Consider the following 21,423-nt stretch of genomic DNA (forward strand, 5'->3'; position numbering starts at 1 on the left):
GGCCAACTCAGATTGACTGGTTATTTGCTGTATAATATAGATTGGTCAGCCTGCAACAAACCAGTTACCAATTGGCTTATAAGTGGGTCAAGTTGGTTATGCTCTGTCTAATATAGATCGATCAGCCAATGACCAACTTGAAACTGCTATACATTTTTGGAACATGATAGCTGGTTTAAAGCTGGTCCAAGTTGGTCATTAGCTGCACCAAACCAGTCACCAATTTGTTTATAGGCAGTTCAGTTTGGTCATTGGTTGGTCAAGCTAGTTATGCTCTATATAACATAGACTGATCAGACCAACTTGAACCAGATGTAAATTTTTTAAACATGATAGCTGGTTTAAAACTGGTCCAAGTTGGTTAATAGCTGCAAAAAACAGTTAGCAGTTGGTTTAGGGTGTTCAAGTTGGTCATTGGCTGGTCAAGCTGGTTATTCACTATATAAAATACAGTAGGTGGGTCAGCCAATGACCAACTTGATGAACCAGCCATCAATTTTCTGGAACATGATAACTGGTTTGAAGCTGGTCCAAGTTGGTCATCAGCTGCAACATATCAGTTTTAACTGGTTTATTGCTGGTTCAAGTTGATAATTTTTTGGTCAATATATATGATACAGTGAATAACCCATTTGGACCAGGTATACACCAGCTTCCCATTCCTCAAAACCACTGGAGCTGGAGTTTCTCATTCTGCATTTTGATTCCTCCTCATATTCCCAAACCCAGAGAATCACTCAGCCCCTCCGGACGTCACCACCTACACCTCCGAACATCCCGTTCAGGTGGAGAGGCCACAGGTGTCCACCGTACCCCGGACCACACCCAAATATGGCAACGCCAAACTCATGGAGACCGGAGATGGTGAGGGCACGAGAAATGTGTGTGAAAGAAAAGGAGTGATGTTTTAGAGACAGTAATGACGTTTTCATTTTAAAAATCACAATGAGCTTTGAAAGATTTACATGAACCATTTTCCTCAATCGTTTTGACAGCACATCTAGCATTTTTATTCCACCCAAACTTTATTTATTTTGGCAGATGGTTTTATTCAGAGCAACTTGCATATAGTCCCCCTGCAGCAACCTGGGGTTAAGGACACAATGGTGGTAGCTGGTATAAATGCTGCGAAAGTATTGTTTATTGTTAGTTCATGATACACAAAACATTAAAGTGTGTAATGCTTTACGTATCAAAATACAATTACAGTATGTATTTTAAAAGCACACAACAAAATTATTAAAAACTAAAATAAAAAAAAATGAACGCAAATGCAATAATTCTATAATGGTATGCAAACAATACAAAAACAACACTTATATTTAATAAGATATTTAATGCTTGTATGTTATCAAATTACTGACACTTTATATATGTATGTGTTATAATGGTTGATGTAGTTGTAAATTGTGTGTAAGCCCTAGAGATGATAGAAACGGTCTGAAATCTGCTCTGATGGATCCTCTGTTATGAAGCTGTGATTGAGGGCATTGATCCCACTCTTTTATTATTACTCTTTAATTTAATCTCTTGGGGACGCCCCTGAAGGCCGCATTGGACTGCATCTGTCAGAGGCATTAATCAATAATGTTTGTAAAATTGATTTGTTTGGGGTAAGATGAAAATTGAGGTGTTGGATACAGAAGTAAACACAACAGCGGGGAGATGAACATCTTCATTGTGCACATTTAGCCATCCATCTAATCTGTTTATGGCCAGTCCTTTAAACCCAGACAGCCTTGTGTGTGTGTGTGTGTGTGTGTAGGCTCTTTCAGGTAGATTCAGGAAATTTGATTCGTGTATGAATGATAATATTAGGTTTTTTTCCAGGCTTGTGTGTGTTTGTGTGCATTAACACATGTGTCTCCTTAGGAGTCCCAGTTAGCAGTCGTGTTTCGGCTAAAATCCAGCAACTTGTAAACACACTAAAGCAGCCCAGACGACCTCCACTTCGAGAGTTTTTTGTTGATGATTTTGAAGAGCTCCTAGAAGGTAAGTGTTTGTCTCAGCATAATAGTTCTTTGGAGCTTTTCTTATAAACAAACAAATAGAAACATACACAGTACCTGATTTGAAGCTGTTCCTCTGCTCTTGAATCAATCAGTCAATAGAATCAACTAAGTGGTCAGCATTTAATTAAATATGTCTCAACCACAAAAACAGCAGTGATGAGTGATGATTCAAATGAACCGGTGATTCAACAGTTCACGGTTCATTGAAACGAACCAGTTCAACAAAAACAAAAAAATGTTTTGGCTCCCTGAATGACCATGTTTTGCCTCTTCTGTTTTCAGTCCAGCAGCCTGACCCCAACCTGCCACGGCCGGAGGGCTCTCAGATGGTCGCCATTCGAGGGGAACCGCTAGGAGTGGTCACTAATTGGCCACCATCTTTAGAAGCTGCACTGCAACGCTGGGGGACCATCTCGCCCAAAGCGCCCTGCCTGACCACCATGGACACCAACGGCAAACCCCTCTACGTCCTTACTTATGGTAAAATAACCTTATTCAACTACAGCCATACATATAATGACCCAACATCCGCATACAACCATACTGGAACAGAATAATATATTTTCTCTCTTATACTTCAGCATATTAATAAGAATATTAATACAGACCACGTAGGCTGATATAGTGACCCCAAAAAATATTTGGACACTTAAGTTTTGGACGCGTAGTTTATGAATCTTTTATTTTTATTATTATTACTATATTTTATTTAGTTTTATTATATTTTAGCATAACTAAAATATAATTTAATTATTTTTCAAACCAAGTAGCAACACATTACGAGTCAAAAAATTCTCAAAAGCACAGTTATCCAATTTCAAATAATATAAAATATTGTTTTGCATTAAGATGAAAACTATTTAGACATTAAAGTCATGCTTAATACATGACATTTTTAAAAATATTTTATTTAATTTCACAAACATAAAAAAAAAAGGTAGTTTCAAATTAAAACAAAAAAATTTAAAAGTTAGGTACAGAAAAGCTTAATTTGTTAGCAGATGGCACTTGTTTAAATATTTTGTATTAATGCGTTGGTGGTTTAAAGTGTGACGAAAGTGTTCAAATATTTTTGGGGCCACCGAATATACTGATATACTTGTTTTCATCTTATGCTAACAGAAATAACCTTGTCTCCTTGTTTATATATGCTTAGTCATGAGAGAGAGATCAATATAGGGCTTGTTTTGTGTTGTGTGTGTGTGAGGCTCTCAGCTGATTTTACTCTGAGGAACCTGCCAGCAGCACATCACGGGTGAGAGTATGAGGAAGTGATTGCAGTGTGTGTGTCTGTAATGGATTGGTATTCCATCTTTTCTTTTTTCTAAAAACTGAAAATGATCATCAAGCCACCTGAGCTTAATGACTTCTTCGTCTTCACACACATACACACACACACGTACAGACTCATGAAGACGCTTAAAGCCCCGACCAAAAGTCAATCTCCATTTGCCTCGGTTTGCAGTGTGAGCCAGAAAATTAATGGCAATAGCTGTTGGTGTGGCATACAGACCCCTCCCCAGAACCCACCAGGGACTATCACCCTCCTTCTCAGCTCGTTAAAAACCTCGCCCAAATCAAAAGAGTAATTAACTTTCCACAGAACGCAGGCGCAGAACAAGATCGCTATCTCTGCACCGTTTTGCTTTCAGTGGGGTTTCATAGCTATGAGTTAAATCCTGATAACGGCAGGTCAAAAATTCAGCAGGACAGAGAAGATAACCTGCTGAACACCCTGTGTGTGACTCTTCCAGATGCTTAAACTTCAAGTAATTTGGTAATTTGGTCCCAGTCCATGTTTGTCCTTCGCTTGCCTTTCAGTCTATGGAATCTGTTCACTTTTTTCTTTTTCTTGCTTGCAGTTTTCATGCTTACAGTTATCTAAATGAAGAAAAAGTATGCAGCATAAAAGTGTGCCATACGACTCATATCTGTTTTAAAGTCTTCTCAAGTCACAAGATAGCTTTGTGTGAGGAACAAAAGGCAGCTGAATCAATTATTCACTGAAAATCTCTTTTCTCAAATCTCAAGCTCTCATGGAAGATCTTGTTTGTTTATGAGACGCAACAGCCGTAAAACATAAAACGCAAAAGCGTTACATAATTATATTTTTTCGCCCAGTTAGAATTTATTGAATTTTTGAATGTATCAAAATGTATTATTACATTTTAAATTTATATAAAATTAGAAAACGGTTGTTTTGGTATTTTAATCATTGTAAAACAATTTCACAATATTATTGTTTTTACTATATTTTTGGTCAAATAAATTCTGCCTTGATGAGCAAAATATGTCTTTCGAAAACGTAAAAAAAAAAATCCACCACCAAACTCTTTAATGAATATTTGAATACACTGAGACACAATTTGATAACTGCAGGGCACGTTTGGTGAATTGACCCCTTAAGTACAGTTATTTAGCATGTACTTCCTTTTGGACAGGCAAGCTTTGGTCTCGGAGCATCAAAGTAGCGTACAACATCCTCCACAAACTGGGCACCAAGCAGGAACCTATGGTCCGACCAGGAGACCGGGTGAGTGTGACAGAGCTTCTTAGAACCAGACCACTTCAGTGAAGCACCTCATTAAAGAAATTATCAATACTAGTTAACCTACATGCTGTCGATTACCACTGAGAATAATTTGGTATACAGTAATGCACTCTGAATGGAAGTCTGTAAGGCAAGGAATGAGTGTTAAAATACGTATTAATTGTATTAACTGATTAATACGTATTGACTGATTAATTAACTAGTTTAATAAAAAGTTACATTTGCATGTATTCAATTTGTTATTGGGTAAAATAATGATTTAGATAGCTTCACAACTTAAGGCAATAGTTCACCCCAAAATGAAAATTCTGTCATTATTTAGTCATTTTGTCATTCCAAAACTATATGACTTTTGTGCTTCTGTGGAAGACAAAAGAAGATATTTTGAAGAATGTTGGTAACTAAACATTTTCAGTTCCCATTGACTTCCATTGTTTGAACAAAAAATACAATGGAAATGCACACAGGTTTGGAATGACATGATTGAGTAAATTATGACAGAATTTACATTTTTGGGTGTACTATCATTTTAAAACCTCAAAACTTATTTTTTCTAAAAATTAAAGTATTTGTGTCAGCAAAATTCATAACACAACATTCACACAACATTCAACAAAAACTCAACATTGAAGCTGCATGTTTCTACATATAAACCTTCAGATTGCTTTGCACCTTCCATGCAGTAAATGCAAGTTTGTCTGTTTTTACATTCTGAGGGATGAGCTAAAATGATTGTGGTAATCGCCAGCATGCTGCAGATGCTGAACATAGAGCATAACTTGTTTTGAATCCAGAGCATTCCTTTAATGACAGAGTGGCATTTCCTGCTGCATGGCTCGGTTTTAAAGCATGTCCTTGTCAGATTAGCATACGCTCGTGTTTGAAGTCTGACACCTTTCCTCTCTTATCATTTCATGAGCAGGTGGCTCTTGTGTTCCCCAACAACGATCCCGCTGCCTTTATGGTCGCCTTTTACGGCTGCCTGCTGGCAGAGGTGGTGCCCGTACCCATCGAAGTGCCACTTACCAGAAAGGTGAGACTCTAAATATACCACCATGAATGACTGTCACGTTTTCAAGCCTTCACGTCTCGATTTTTGACACTATAACAAGTTATAGCGCCTACCCACAATCCTTCTTCCCAGCATGGACACTGTCGAGTGCCAACCTGACAGTGCAAACTATTAATATATATTTATTATTCATGTTTAAAGGCAAAGTGTTACAAAGGCCTTCTGGAAACTTGGCCTTGTAAATAATTCAGTGTCTCGCTCTCCGGTCTGCTGTCTAATTTTGAGATCTGTTATCTTTTTGGAATGTCAGGGTGAATGTATCAGCATGGACCCCTCGAGGCTGAGGTTTTGCCTCAGATACATATGTTGAATTTTAGTGGTCGAAGTAAAGGAGGAGAGCAGCTTTGGCAAGAGTCAGTCTGATCCCTCGTCCGTCCAAAAATTCCAGGAAAGGACCTGGAAACTGGCAGAACACTCTCTGGCTTCCTCTGCATGCATTGCAATTCGGAAACCAATAAACTTCTGTCCAGTGCAAAAGCAGCATGTGTTTTTCTGCATTTTTGAATTATAGCACAGCATAAGTCTTACAGAAGAGTACCGTGCAAGAACCATGGTCATTTGATTGTGTCCAATGATAATACCATGATACTTTGATGTAGATTCACATCTATTTTTATGCATTTGGCAGCCGCTTTTATATAGAGCCAGTTACAATATATTCAAAATATGCAATTTCAAGCATTCCCTGGGAGTTGAACCCATAACTTTGGCGTGGCATGTGTCACTCTTTACTGTTTGAGCTAGAGGATCACCGGTACATGATATTAAATGATTACCATATTTACATACAGTAGTATTTAGATGGTATTTATAGGTACTTTGTAAAATATCATGACAGTACCATGTTACATGTGCAGAAAACATGGTAATATCATGGTAGTTTGATATATATATATATATATTATAGTACTGAATGATTACAATGGTATTTACAAGATCATGGTACTACCAAGTTTTTTGGATGTGTACCATGGAACTGAAATTATACTCCTGAAATTGTATTTCCGAAAACTTGGTAACATCATGGTACTTTTTTTTTTTAAAGATTTGTTTAGGGGGCATTTTAAGCCTTTATTTGGACAGGACAGTGTGTAGTAGACAGGAAAGCATTGGGTGAAGAGAAAGGGGAGCAGGATCGGCAAAGGACCACAAGCCAGGATTCGAACTCGGGTTGCCGTGAGCACAGTTGCGCTGTATGTCAGCGCACTAACCACAAGGCTATTGGCGCAGACGTACTTTGTTTTAAGTGATTAGAATGGTATTTGCAGTATAGCATTACCATGCTACCAGACTTACAAAAAAGTACAATGGTAATACCATGGTTTTTTAGGTGTTTTGCATGTTACATGTAACTGTACTCCTTAAATTGTACTCTTAAAAACAATTTGGTATGATGTTAGCATGTAGTACTATGATAACATACAAGCATAGTAGTACTATGGTAATTCTGTATACTTTTTTGTAAGGGTACACGGATTAAAAAGTAGTGAAGAGTACCATCATTTTACACCATGTACATACATGCATTTCAGTACAAAAAACGTGACAATCGCATGGTACTTATATATATAATATATATAAATTAGGGCCGGGACTCGATTAAAAAAAATAATCGAATTAATTAGAGGCTTTGTAATTAATTAATCGAAATTAATCACATTTTAATCGCATATAAATATTTGACCTGAGAACAGTGAGAAGTAAGTTTTTTCATATGGATTTTTAAATTTCCCATCCACAGGGCCAACCAAAGCGGTCTCATCAGCTTCTTTGTCCATGTTCACTGTGGTTTGTTTTTGTCTGAACGCTAGTTGGTGCTCCAGTATAATCGGTCCTCCGAAACTCATCCAGTGAGAAACGTTCCGCGGTGCAAAAATAAGTGCGATTAAAATGCGTTAAAAAAATTTAACGCGTTATTTTTGTGTAATTAATTAATCTAAATTAACGCGTTAAAGTCCCGGCCGTAATATAAACATATATTATATATATAAAATATATATATATATATATATATATATATATATATATATACATATATACAGTCCCCTCCGTAAAGACAAAATTTCTCTGTTGGCTGTGGAGTCAAGACATTTGCAAATATGATTAAAAGATGAATATGAGACAAAACTACAGAATGTCACATTTTATTATTAGCAGTTTCAACATGTTTTACCAAATAAAAAGAACAGCACTTTTAGAGTTCAGCCCAATCATTGATGTGAGCATAAGTATTGGGACAGTTGAACATAAGGCAGATATAAAAGATTAAAAGCTATTATTTAGTTGCAGATCCCTTGCACACAATCACAGCAGTGACTCTATGACCCATAGACATCACCAGACTCTTGGTCTCATCCTTTGAAATACTTTTCCCAGCCTTTAATGCAGCCAATTCCAATTGTTGCTTGTTTTGGGGAGTTTCTGCCTTTACTATCCTCTTCAGCTGGTGAGATTCATGTTCAATCAGATTTAAATCTGGAGATTGACTTGGGCAATCTAAGACTTTACATTTCATTGCCCTTATAAATTCCTTTGCAGGGTGTTTTGGGTCATTGTCCTGATGCAATATGAAGCACTTCCCAATGAATCTGGTGGCATTTTCTTGAATATTGGTAGGCAAGATGGTTTTGTACCCTTCCAAATTCATTCTGCTACTGTCATCATACATTAAGTCATCAGTAAAGTTGAGAGGGCCTGTTCCAGAGGCAGCCATGCATGCTCATGCCATGACACCACCTCCATCATGCTTTACAGATGAGGCTGTATGCTTGGGATCATTTTCAGTTCCCTTTTTTTCTCCACATTTTTGCTTTCCCATCACTTAGATAAAGGTCCATCTTTGTCTCATCTGTCCATAAACACAGTTCCAAAACTCTTCTGGCTCACCTTTGTGCTTTTTTGCAAACTCTAATCTTGCCTTTCTATTTTTGGTGCTGGTCAGAGGTTTGCATCTTGCTGTGTAGCATCTGTAATTCTGTGTCAAAGTCTCCTGAGGACAGTAGATTGTCAGAGCATCACCCCAGCTTTCTGGAAGTTGTTGGTGATTTTACAGACACGTCTTTTATGGTTAATTTTCACAGCTTTTATGATTTGTCTGTCATCAACTACTGTTGTTTTCTCAGCCGATCAGGTAGTTGTTGGTTGCTGGTGTCGCTGGTGGTTTCCAAACTCTTGATTTCTCCATGCCCTTTGTTTTTGCTATAGCTTGAATTGACTTCCTCTTTTCTTTTAGCATCCAAATTGCTTGCTTTTCTCTCAAAGTCAGCTCCCCCATCTTCATCCTGGTTTGTGTGTGTCATCATAGATTGCAGGATTCAGAATACAGAAGTAATGGATATAACTGATACGACACATTCCCTGCTTTTAATATCTGAAGAATTAATGCAACAGGACACAGCTGGTCACTTAGACCTGAGAGGCAACTGTTCCAATACTTATGCTCACATCAGATAGAGGGATGAAACTCTAAAAGTGGAGGGCACTGTATATATATAGTATAGTACTGAATTATATCTACATTATAGGTACTTAAAATATTACCATAGTACCAGACTTAGTAGTACCATGGTACTGAAAACATAATCCTGAAATCATACTCCACATCCAAAAAGCAATGGTAGTATTACGTTAACAAAAAAACTTGGTAGTGCTGTGGTACTTTTTTTGTAAGGGAACTCTGTGTTTTACCATGGTATAATTCAAACTACCTTAGTGTTTGTATCGGATAACAAATTTATACCATGGTATCACCATAGTGCATTTTATGAGGTCATGTCCAAAAACCATGGTGCATTTTGTTGCAAGGTATTTTTTGATATTTTACTATGTAAAAAAGGTGACATGGACATTTGTCAGGTGGAGGTGATTTTAAAACTCCACCATCAAACATAAAAGAGATATTCAAGCACTCCGCAGTATCACGGGTAAACATCATTCCTCAGTGTGCTGTCTGTAATAAGTAGGCCGTCACCTCCCCTGCAGTGTATTTTGCTGCTGTACTGATGATGGATGTTAGCTGGTCTTAGCCTATTTCTGTGTGTGTGTGTGTGTATTAGGATGCAGGAAGTCAGCAGATTGGCTTTCTCCTGGGCAGTTGTGGCGTTACTGTAGCTCTGACCAGTGACGCCTGCCACAAAGGCCTTCCGAAAGGACCCACTGGCGAAATACCACAGTTCAAAGGTCAGTCCGTTCATGCACATCTTTATGTAAGTGATGTCTAGTGTCACATAGGCAGACTTTTGTTTTTCAGAATAAAATCTAGTCCACATCTTAAAGGGTCAGTTCACCCAACAATGAAAATTCTGTCATCGATTACTCACCCTCATGTCATTCCAAACCCGTAAGACCTTCGGTTATCTTTGGTTCACAAATTAAGGTATTTTGATGAAATCCGAGAGCTTTCTGACCCTCCATAGACAGTAATGACACTGAAATGTTCAAGGCCTAGAAATATAGTAAGGACATCATTAAAAATAGTCCATGTGACATCAGTGATTGAATGTTAATTTTATGAAGCTACGACAATACTTTTTGTGCACTAAGAAAACAATTATTCAACAATTTTTTCAGTTTCTTCAAATTCATTACAGGAATAAATTGCATTTTAAAATATACTAGAATAGTGAGAGTCTGTGTGGGGCCGCAAGCGAAAATCAAGAACATGATGGGCCGTATCATGCATGTGAGGTTATCTTAGCCAGACTGCTAGCAGTCAGCGTTTTTTGCCTTGTCTGGGCCGCAGTAAGACGAGAGAGGGTATAAATAGAAAACGTAGAGGTAATGAGTCTGATATTGTTGTAATGATTAAGAAGTCCCGAGAGGATAGTCATTTAGCCCGAGACGGAGAAAAGACGGACTTACTCTCATCCCGACGCACATAGTCATTTAGTCAGTCGCACTAATCACTCACTATCGTTCTTTTGAAAGATAATCACCACTAATAATGATAATGATAGTCATGGTTGAATCATCAAGCTGCATGAATATTAATAGAATTGTATGAATATTCATGTTTTCTTTCTGTTTGGTCCCACCCACTCATCAGGATGGCCAAAGCTGCTGTGGTTCGTCACAGAATCTAAACACCTGTCCAAGCCGCCACGTGATTGGTTCCCTCACATCAAAGATGCAAATAACGACACCGCCTACATAGAGGTGAGCTAACCCATGGAATTATGACCGTTATGGAAATATCAGCTTATTCAAATCATTTTACTGGCTGTACATACAAAGATTCTCCTGAAATGGAAACCATCAGTGTGGGATTGTTTTCCATGTGCTGCACCCCACCAGCCACTTTAATTGTTTTATGATATCTGATTGGTAGATATTCTATGTCTCGAGCCACAGAAATCAATATTTCCTATCAGCATGCCGGGCACAGCTGCTTCCATTAGAGAGTCAGTGGATAATGGATGATAAATGATTAATGTTTGTTTAATTGTGAATCGGGACTCTTGTAGGAGGTACTGGTTGATGGAGTGGGGTTGGTCTCATGTTATTGAACCAGTTTTGAGTGAGCTGTCTCAGTGTTCTTTGCCTGATCCCAGAAATCGGAGAGTCTGTGCAAAGTGGCCGGGTGTCAGATGTCCACTGTTTGTTTTCCTTTCTACTGTACTCCTTTTCAGTACAGTATGAAGAACATATTCAAAAGAAAATATATCACGACTATCATTTCCCCCAATTGTCATTTTTGTTCAGTAAAAAAGCTATTTTTCAATTATTTAATGTGAAAAAAAAAAAATAAATAAAAATAAATAAATAAATATATATATATATATATATATATATAAAATTAATAAATAAAATTACATTACATTGCTTAATTTTTAATTTGTAAAGTATTTATATATAGTAGTATTTGTTGTACTCCCACTAATTTGTGCTGATTTTAATTAAAATAAACGTTGTACTACTGTAATTTAGTAATTTAATAATGTATTAGAATAATGACAATTTAATGAGAATAAAAACCTCAAAGGTTAAATTCTGGTGGCTTTATGGTGGTGTTAAATTGTTGCAAAAATGTCAAACTATTTAATGATCCAAAAATTTGCCTTACTTCTTTATGCAAAATATTATTTCTTATTTTTATATTTTTATTTATAAGTTTAAATAAGCCCTGGACATCACCAGTCATTTTGACATTCATCTCTACAGTAGTCCGTTAACCGTCATGCAAACCGTGTTTGTTAAGAGATTTGATGCATTAATATTTGTGTTAATGATTCACATTTATGACACTCTTGTGTTTATTGATTTCCAGTATAAGACCTGTAAAGATGGGAGTGTTTTGGGTGTGACGGTGACACGGATCGCACTTCTTACACACTGCCAGGCCCTTACGCAGTCTTGTGGATACACAGAGGGTGAGTCCAACACACACACACACACACACACACACACACCGCATTAAACCTCTAGCTCAGTCCATTGTCCTTAAATCTCCCTTCTCAGACAATCATGTAGTACATCTGTCTTCTCTCTTTGTCTTTCAGCTGAAATCATAGTGAATGTATTGGACTTTAAAAAGGATGTGGGTTTGTGGCACGGCATTCTAACTGTAAGTCATGCTTCTGAAAAAAAAATGTAAACATAAGATCATATGTTCCACATTCAGGGTGTTAATATCTCACTTCCCGTTTCCCCAGAGTGTCATGAACATGATGCATGTAATCAGCATCCCGTACTCCCTGATGAAGGTTAACCCTCTGTCCTGGATTCAGAAAGTGTGTCAATATAAAGGTCTGTCTGTCAGTGTTTACACTAAATCCATTTTTTTGCAAAACTATTAACACCAAGTCAAATATGATTGCATATTTGCTAGATTGCTAGTTTGCATAAAAACTAGTCCAGTTAGCACGATCAAACACAGAAGTATGTAGTATTTTTGTGCAATTTTTCTCACCATGTATTTGACTAAATGACACAAAACTAAATCATATTTAATTTAATAATAGTGTTTTTTTTTGTCATCATTAAGAAAATCAACCTAGCTTTCCAATGTAACAAAGAAACAAAAAATTGTATATTTATAAGAAAATACTAACCAAAAATATAAGAGGAAATATATAAAAATATTAACAATATAATATTAATAACAACTAATATGCTACAGTATTTTCAACTCTCTTTATGAAATCCATGTGTATGCATTGTTTTGTTTTAAAATATCTTTTTGTGCCTAAAATTTGAACTTGATGTAAACAGACTTTGAGTCTTAATTTTTCATCAACTATATACAGGGCAAATTTCTGTATACCGTAAATCATTTGTAAATCCTCACTGGGACCCTTTACATCATGATAGCTTTATGAAAGATTTACTCAGAAATTCGTTCAGCTTCGTTTCATGAATTAATCATGTGTAAGGGACAGTGTCATTTGATATGATTTTGGATGTGTCCAATATGGCCGTTCTTGTGATATTTCTAGTTCTGTGTGTTTGTGTGCAGCTAAAGTAGCTTGTGTCAAGTCAAGGGATATGCACTGGGCTCTGGTCGCTCACCGAGATCAGAGAGACGTCAACCTGAGCTCCCTGCGCATGCTGGTGGTGGCCGACGGATCCAACCCATGTGAGTTCAGCTAGTGTTTTAACTCTTCCTTTCCATTTCTTTCCTCTCGCACCTGTGTGTTACTTAAAATGTTCTTCTGACAGGAAACAAGCTGAGGGTTAAGCAGCTATTTACACACCCAGCAAACAAGCTAAAAGCATCATTCATTAGTGTCTAATATAAATGTGTATACACTCATATTTGGCCTTTGGGATTATAACTCACAGAAGAGATGAGTCAGGATAGATGATGCCCAGAAGCCATTTCCTTACATTTACAGATACATAGTACACAAATGGACATATTAGTTCAAGTTCAAGTTTATTTGTATAGCGCTTTTTACGATACACATCGTTGCAAAAGCAGCTCTACAGGAAATTAAGTTTCCACAATATATTTATATATTGCAGAACCTTAATATATTTAACTTATGGCAAAATTTGGTAATTCTGTATGTTGTCTGAGCTTTGGCATCCTCTGATGGGTTGGCATCATCTTTTCTCAGGTGTTCGGTGGAATATTTAGGAAGCAAAACTGTTTTAAGGGGTCATATGAGGGGAAACAGGATTTGTCTTGGTCTTTTGAGATGAAGATACTGATGTGCTGTCTCTTTCTAGTCGAAAAACACATATTTCATAAAAAAAAAAAAAAAAGAAAATGCTTCAGAAGGGAAAGAAACTTAGTATCTTACTGAAAAATAGAATTAATGCAATGCATAATAAATTATATAATATTTTTAAATAATTTCAATTATAATGTATAGAAATAAGATTTGTTGTACTGAATTTAGCATTGATTTTAAATAAAAAAATGTAATGACAGTGAAATGTTTAATTTCTTAAATGTATTTATCACGTTATGATAATTTTAGAGAAAATTGCATTTAACAAAATTTATGTCACAATGCAGGACATTTAATTGTCATATAAATTTGAATTTGATTTGAACTTGATTTTCTTTATTATTTTATAATTTCCTTTTTTATTTTGTTTTTAGAGTGAATATGACATTAGAATACACAGATTTATATATTGAAATGTAATCTGTTGTTTGGCCCATCATGATGGACTAAGGTGTAAACGATCACAGTAGAAGTCATTTACATATAGAAATCTTAAAGGTGCAGTAGCACAAACAGCCTGTTTTTTTTTTTTTTTTTTTAACTCTTGGTTTCAAGAATGCTCAAACTAGCAAAAATGTATACAATATGGCTCCTTTTTAACTGGATTTTTTTAGTTAACTGTCACTTCAAGAACTATGCTCCCCATTGTACCCTACAGAGTTAGAATCCTTCTAAAGGTGAGAACTGTTTTAAATGTCATATAAGACAGGTTTCACATTATAGTACATAATGCTCTCTCTCTCATTCTCTGCAGGGTCCATCTCATCATGTGACGCGTTCCTCAATGTCTTCCAGAGTAAAGGTCTGCGGCCAGAGGTCATCTGTCCATGTGCCAGCTCAGCTGAAGCCCTCACCGTGGCCATCAGGAGGTGGGAGAAGTGCTGACACATTGACCATTCACTCACCCTGTAACTTCAGCTCATATTCATAAACTCTCACTTTTCCATCCAGAACATTTAGATCTTTCTGTCTCTCTTTTTTACGAGTTTCTTAAGCCCCAAAAAAATCGGGAAAAATGACAGAAATATGGACACAAACTATTTTTCTGTTGGCAGACGGACAGATTGAAGTTGATGGTTCAATGAGAGAGCTTTAGCGAAGCCTGTGTATGTCTTCAATGCAATTTTCCAAAACCATTTACAAGAAAATAATGTTTTTTTAGGCTGCCTCCATAATTACAGCCCTGAATAGTCCTGACATCTTTGCTTTGTGACCGAATCAAACTCGTGACAGAACACAGAGCATATGGTTTTCGTTCCACAGGATTAACTCTATCGCTGGACGTTTTTACAGACCTTCTCTCTGTCACGACAAATTTGAGGATGAGAACAGCTTGTATGAATTTCAACAAAAAGTGAAATGAATCGAAAGCTAATAAAAGAGCCTGGTATCACAGATGAAAACATCACTGTCTAGTGAAGTCAGGGGGGAAAAGTTGATTCAAAGGCGACCGACGATACATAATTCCGCTGTTTCTGTCATCATAAAAGTTACGTCATCGTCATTTGTGGATTTACAGAGCAAACTAATCGTAACCTCATTTTTCACCCTTCGCACACATTTGCTTTGGCCCATGTGGTTCACAGAATATTTCTCGCTCTGGTAATAATTTCCTTCCTCATTATATCTCATTCTCATTTCAGCTCTAGATGGTCCAACATTTCTGCACTTCTGCTCTGTTCCAAAACTTAATGAGCTGCCTACCTAGACAGCATTTTAAAGCATCAAACAGTATGTACACACCCGACACAATGGCTGTTAGAAAAAAAACATTATGCCACCTTCTAAGACACCTTCTAAGAAAACAAATTGCATTGTGCAATTACCCAATATGCTTCTAAATATAAAAAATAAAACGGTCAATCAAATGCTGTTGGAACCAACTGTGATTTCCACATCAGTTTCTTGTTATGTTCCTTAAAAGGCAGCTCCCTATGCAGTGTGCAGACAGCAAGGCAGCACACTAGTTTTGGAACAGAGCTATTATTTCCAGCATACTTCATCGACACACCCTGTTTTATGTATTTCGCTCAAATGAAGCCTGCTGTATCTTGCCAGAATCTCTGTTAGTTCATACGGGTGTCTTTTAGTGGACATTATATGTTGGTGGGGCTTAGTGCTCTCCGTCAGATCTGGTTGAACCAATCAACTTCTTCATCAGAACTAGTTGGACCAATCAGCTTCTTTCTAAGGCTTACATTGCATTAGAGTCAATGTGAGAACATTATATGGACATTAGTGGATATTACAGGATGTGTGGGCAGGGCTTAGTCTTATCTGTCAGATCTAGCTGGACCAAGCAGCTTCTTCTACATCAAAACTAGTTGGACCGATTAGCTTCTTCTTCAGGTTTATATTGCATAAGAGTCACTGTGAAATAATTCCATATATTGCTGTAATCTGGTATTTTATTTCACATTTTAGGCCTACAGATGACAGTAACCAGCCGCTGGGTCGAGGAGTGCTGTCTATGCAGGGTCTGAGCCACGGTGTCATCAGAGTGGACTCAGAAGAGCGTCTCTCCGTACTCACCGTACAGGATGTGGGCACTGTGATGCCAGGAGGTACACATATGTACATGCACGACTGGTTCTGAGAAAGTCTAAAATGTGGCTTTGTGTATATTGTTGTGCGTTTTGTGTTAATGCAATCAAAGGAAAGAATTGTGTAATGTACGACTCTCTCTGCGTGCTGTATTTACTGCTTCATAAAGTGCGTAATGTGTTTATTGATGTTGTGTATGTGCAGCTCTGATGTGTGTGGTCAAACCAGAGGGAGTTCCTCAGCTGTGCCGAACAGATGAGATTGGAGAGCTGTGTGTGTGTTCCATCGCCACGGGAATGTCATATTATGGGCTCTCGGGCATGACAAAAAACACCTTTGAGGTTTGTGTCCTATCAGAGCGAGATCGATTTGGCTGTAGTTAGGCGGATTCTCCTACCCAGAATCCCCAGACCTCTGCTCGAACAGATGCTAAAGTGCTCCGATCAAAGTCTTTGCCTTGGCTTGTTTGTTAAATTGCTCTGAAATAATGAATAGGGCATTTTCTCAAGGCCAGTTGACACAGAGTCTGATATCTGAAGTCTGTTTTCACCTAAAGTAAAACAATAAAACAGGAGATAGTGAGAGATTAAGTCACAGTTGTCACGAATGTCAGATATGACGTCACAATTGTGAGATAAAAAGTTGCTGTTGTTAGATAAAATGTTGCAATTATGAGAAATAAAGTTGCAATTTTGTGATAAAATATCGCAGTTGTGAGATATAAAGTTGCATTTGTTGCAATTATGAGAAACAAAGTTGCAGTTGTGAGAGATTACGTTGCAGCTGCCAGATATGAACTCGCAGTTGTGAGATATAAAGTCGCAATTGTGAGATTAAAAGTTGCAAATACAATAAATTAAAACGCAAGTACTTCGTCCTCACAAAGGTGGAAACAGTCTGCAATAAATTACTAAATGACACAAAAGTGTCACTCTAAAATTATTTAGCTACCAAAAATGTTAAATTGTGTGGTAGCAAAATAATTTACTTTTTCACAAGCCTCTGAATAAAATAAAGAGACGTACAGCGAATCTTGGGCATTTTTAGCAAATTGTTCTAGATTTCTGTCATTTACGAAGTCTAAATCTGTTGAGCTACAATAATTCTAGAAGTTTAATCTAAGTTTGTCAGCCAATCAATGAACACGTCACCGTAATGTTCAATGGATGAGAGGTGACTCCATAGCAAAGATTCTAGAGGGAATTTCTGCATTTTTATACAGTATTTAATTCACAAATGTATAGTTTTATCTTAAAGTTTGGCTTTTGTTTTGCTGTCAGGTTTTCCCCATGACCAGTTCTGGGGCTCCTATCAGCGAGTACCCCTTCACTCGGACAGGGCTGCTGGGCTTCATAGGCCCGGGTGGCCTGGTGTTTGTCTCTGGAAAGATGGATGGGCTGATGGTGGTGAGCGGACGGAGACACAACGCTGATGATATCGTCGCAACAGCGCTGGCAGTGGAGCCCATGAAGTTTGTGTACAGGGGCAGGTGAGAACACAACAAAAACAAACAAACAAACAAAGCGTATTCTTTTTTGTCATCAAAGAACGGGTGATATATATAGCACATGAGCTTGTTTGCTGTGGACATGCAGAGTGCAAATTAAATGGATTCAACACCTGCTGAGGCGGCAGGAGCGAGAGCGTGTACCCTGTGTGTCGTGGTAGAGTTGTTCTGTTGTAGTTGCCTCTGTGAAATTACCTCGGGTTTTGTTTATCAGTTTTCTTAGACCTTTACACAGTGTGCTAAACCACAGTGTTACAGTAATAATCTAATGTAGTGCTGCAAGTTTTTTATCGCTAACTAAAACTATAAAAACACTTTCATTACTTGAAATAAAATAAATTTTAACTGAAATAAAACTAATTATATTAAAAAACCGTAAGCTTGTTTTATTTCAGCTTGTTGCCAAATTTCTCTCTTTTTTGTTTAAATTAAAGTACTAAAATATCTAAAACTAAATAAATAAACAACTAAAACAAACAAACAAAAATACTATATAGACATAAAAAACCTAATGAAAATGGCAAAAGCACAATAAAATTACAAGTCTTTAAAATGCTTAAAATTCATATTTTCATCAAAGTAGCACACTGTGGTTTATTTAGTTGAATGAATGAATCCACAAAAAATTTACTTCAAATATTAATTCAAATATTTGTAATGAATTTAATTATTAGAATGAATTATAATTTAGTATTATTATGTTATAATAAATGTTATTTTTTATATATATATATATATACATTTATTTAAATTTTTAAATCTTATTAATCTTTAAAAAATATATAAACGTGTGTAGTGTGTGTGTGTGTGTGTGTGTGTGTGTGTGTGTGTGTGTATATGTACGTGTGTGTGTGTGTGTGTGTGTGTGTATACATATATAATAATATTTAGAATTAGAACAATCAATAGTTATAATGATTATCTGAGGTTTATTCCGGGGTTTATTTTCAGAGCCTTCTTTTTGATCATATTTACCAAGGGTGCCAATAATTCTGACCGCCACTGTATATATATATATATATATATAGATAGATAGATAGATAGATAGATAGATAGATAGATAGATAGATAATCATTATAACTATTGATTGTTCTAATTCTAAATTATTATGGTTAATTAATAATTAATCAGTTAAATTAATATATGTAATTATTAACTATAACAATGATTTAATTATTATAATTATTATTGTTAATTTAATTATTCATAATATTAATAATAATGTTCAATGTATCCCAGTCACTAACATGGGCAGTTCATGGTTTGAGATGTTTTACGTATTGGTCTGGAGCTGAATTTTCAGGCTCTGAATCTCTTTTCTATATCTCTATCTTCAGGATAGCGGTATTTTCTGTGACGGTCCTGCATGACGAGAGAATTGTGGTCATAGCCGAGCAACGGCCAGACTCCACGGAGGAGGACAGCTTCCAGTGGATGAGTCGTGTGCTGCAGGTATTTGTCCTTTTTATACCCACCCTTGCCGATCGATTCGGGCAGCGGCGACTCGCTATTCCCGTCCAGTCTGACGGGAGTCACCTCAATCGCTACATAACCCCAGTAGCCATCCAAACTGAATTAGAGATCTCGCTACCGCTGACCTGCGTACTTTCTGTCAGCACTTTACAAGTCTTTACCGGCATGTAAAAATAACAAGAAGCACTCAGGCACGCAGGCTGGCCTTCATTTCCACACACCCAGACGGTTCCATTCCACTCTTTTGTTGTAGGTCATTAATCTTGCAAATATGGTATTTTTTCCTTCCACTTCCTGAATTCCCGTTTGGTAATTTGGTTCTCCCTGAGGCATTGGTAAAGGTCAGCGGCTGCATCAGATCTCAGCTGGCAGCCTCTTCTCGGCTCCTTGCAAACTCTATTTTTAAACCTCACCTGACAATCCAATACGTCTCTTTCTACAGGCGATAGACAGCATCCACAACGTCGGGGTGTTTTGCTTGGCATTGGTGCCCGCTAACACCCTTCCCAAAACTCCTCTGGGAGGGATCCACCTGTCGGAGACCAAGCAGCTGTTTTTGGAAGGCTCCCTGCATCCCTGTAACGTCCTAATGTGCCCTCACACCTGCGTCACCAACCTGCCCAAACCCAGACAGAAACAGCCAGGTCTGTCTGCGGCAAGGTCACCTCGGATGTCGTACAAAATTAGAACTGTCAGAAAAGCTGTGGGTGTGTTGCCGTCTGTTTGTTTGTGATGATCTTCCTCTGCTGGCTCCTGCAGAGATTGGACCCGCCTCTGTGATGGTGGGAAACCTGGTCTCGGGGAAGAGGATCGCTCAGGCCAGCGGCAGAGACCTGGGCCAGATCGAAGACAATGATCAGGCAAGAAAGGTGTGTGTGTGTTAACATGGGGCCTCGATTTTCATCCATCATTCATTCTCCCTTCCCTCTCATTCATTTCTCACCTCCAGCAAACGGAGTCCCATCCAGCAAAGAACAGACACAAAAATAAGCACATATTTGTCCTTAAAACCAGTGTTTCAGTACATTTTAAATTACTGAGAATGAGAGATATAAGCTGCTTTAGGGTGTTTTATAATTGCTCTCAGAGGCTATGTAGCACACGGGTCCAAAACTGAGGAAAAATGCCAGTGAATGAGAATATTTACAAGTTAAGATGGATAGATAGATGTCTATATTTATATACTTATAATGTATATTATAAATAAATATATTTAATATATAAACATAACATATTTTTCTGAAATATATACTTGCATGTGTGTGTATTTATATATACATAATAAATATACACAGTACACATACATATATTATGCAAACAAAAACTTTTATTTTGGATGCAATTAATCACGATTAATCGTTTGACAGCACTAATAAAAAATACAAAAAGAATATATATTTTTTTAATCACATAAATCAAATTAATCGCATCCAAAATAGAAGTTTTTGTTTACCTAATATATGTGTGTATTGTGTATATTTATAATGTATATATTAATACATGCACATACAGCATATATTTTGAAAATATTTACATGTATATATTTATATTCATGCAATTTATATCATATATAAATATATTTAATATATAAACTTAACATTTTTCTTAAATATATACATGAATGTGGGTGTATTTATATATACATAATAAATATACACAGTACACACACATATAAACAAAAACTTTTATTATGGATGCGATTAATCGCAATTAATCGTTTGACGGCACTAATACATACACACACACACACACTGTACATTCATACGTTTTATTTCTTTTAAATACTTATAAAAAGGAGGCAGTAAAATCTTTTTTTTCTTGCTTACTTAAAAAAAAAAAAGTTGTTTGCTCCCTCTAGTCATTTTCTCAGCATAAAATATGAGATGATTCATTCTCCTGCAGCTGTCATAAAAACGTGTAGACAGATTGTGATTTTCCTCCCGATGTTTTCACTTTGGTGGCTTAATGTTAAGAATGTTCCACATGTATTGCCACATGGATAATTTTAGGCCTCTTAATTAAACCTCTGATAGTATATTTTCCAAGTTTCTTGACGATGAGTGAGTCACAACAGATGTTTTTCTTTAGT

At 36.8% G+C, this 21,423-nt stretch overlaps 1 protein-coding gene across 1 annotated transcript in view; it reads left to right on the forward strand.

Annotated features, from left to right (window-relative positions):
* The window catches only part of LOC306865117 (disco-interacting protein 2 homolog C-like), a 102,275-nt gene that overhangs the window by 62,596 nt on the left and 18,256 nt on the right, over positions 1 to 21,423 (forward strand). Inside the window, exons 6-23 of the mRNA XM_079409494.1 lie at positions 730 to 864; positions 1,873 to 1,992; positions 2,295 to 2,492; positions 4,454 to 4,545; positions 5,486 to 5,596; positions 9,691 to 9,814; positions 10,680 to 10,789; positions 11,901 to 12,003; positions 12,133 to 12,197; positions 12,286 to 12,379; positions 13,089 to 13,208; positions 14,564 to 14,678; positions 16,234 to 16,373; positions 16,558 to 16,694; positions 17,634 to 17,842; positions 19,199 to 19,313; positions 19,777 to 19,978; positions 20,094 to 20,203. Coding sequence (XP_079265620.1) covers positions 730 to 864; positions 1,873 to 1,992; positions 2,295 to 2,492; positions 4,454 to 4,545; positions 5,486 to 5,596; positions 9,691 to 9,814; positions 10,680 to 10,789; positions 11,901 to 12,003; positions 12,133 to 12,197; positions 12,286 to 12,379; positions 13,089 to 13,208; positions 14,564 to 14,678; positions 16,234 to 16,373; positions 16,558 to 16,694; positions 17,634 to 17,842; positions 19,199 to 19,313; positions 19,777 to 19,978; positions 20,094 to 20,203 — 2,300 coding nt within the window. The remainder of the gene's footprint in view (positions 1 to 729; positions 865 to 1,872; positions 1,993 to 2,294; positions 2,493 to 4,453; positions 4,546 to 5,485; positions 5,597 to 9,690; positions 9,815 to 10,679; positions 10,790 to 11,900; positions 12,004 to 12,132; positions 12,198 to 12,285; positions 12,380 to 13,088; positions 13,209 to 14,563; positions 14,679 to 16,233; positions 16,374 to 16,557; positions 16,695 to 17,633; positions 17,843 to 19,198; positions 19,314 to 19,776; positions 19,979 to 20,093; positions 20,204 to 21,423) is intronic.

This window comes from Barbus barbus, assembly GCF_936440315.1.
Source record: "Barbus barbus genome assembly, chromosome: 46".
Classification (NCBI taxonomy): domain Eukaryota; kingdom Metazoa; phylum Chordata; class Actinopteri; order Cypriniformes; family Cyprinidae; genus Barbus; species Barbus barbus.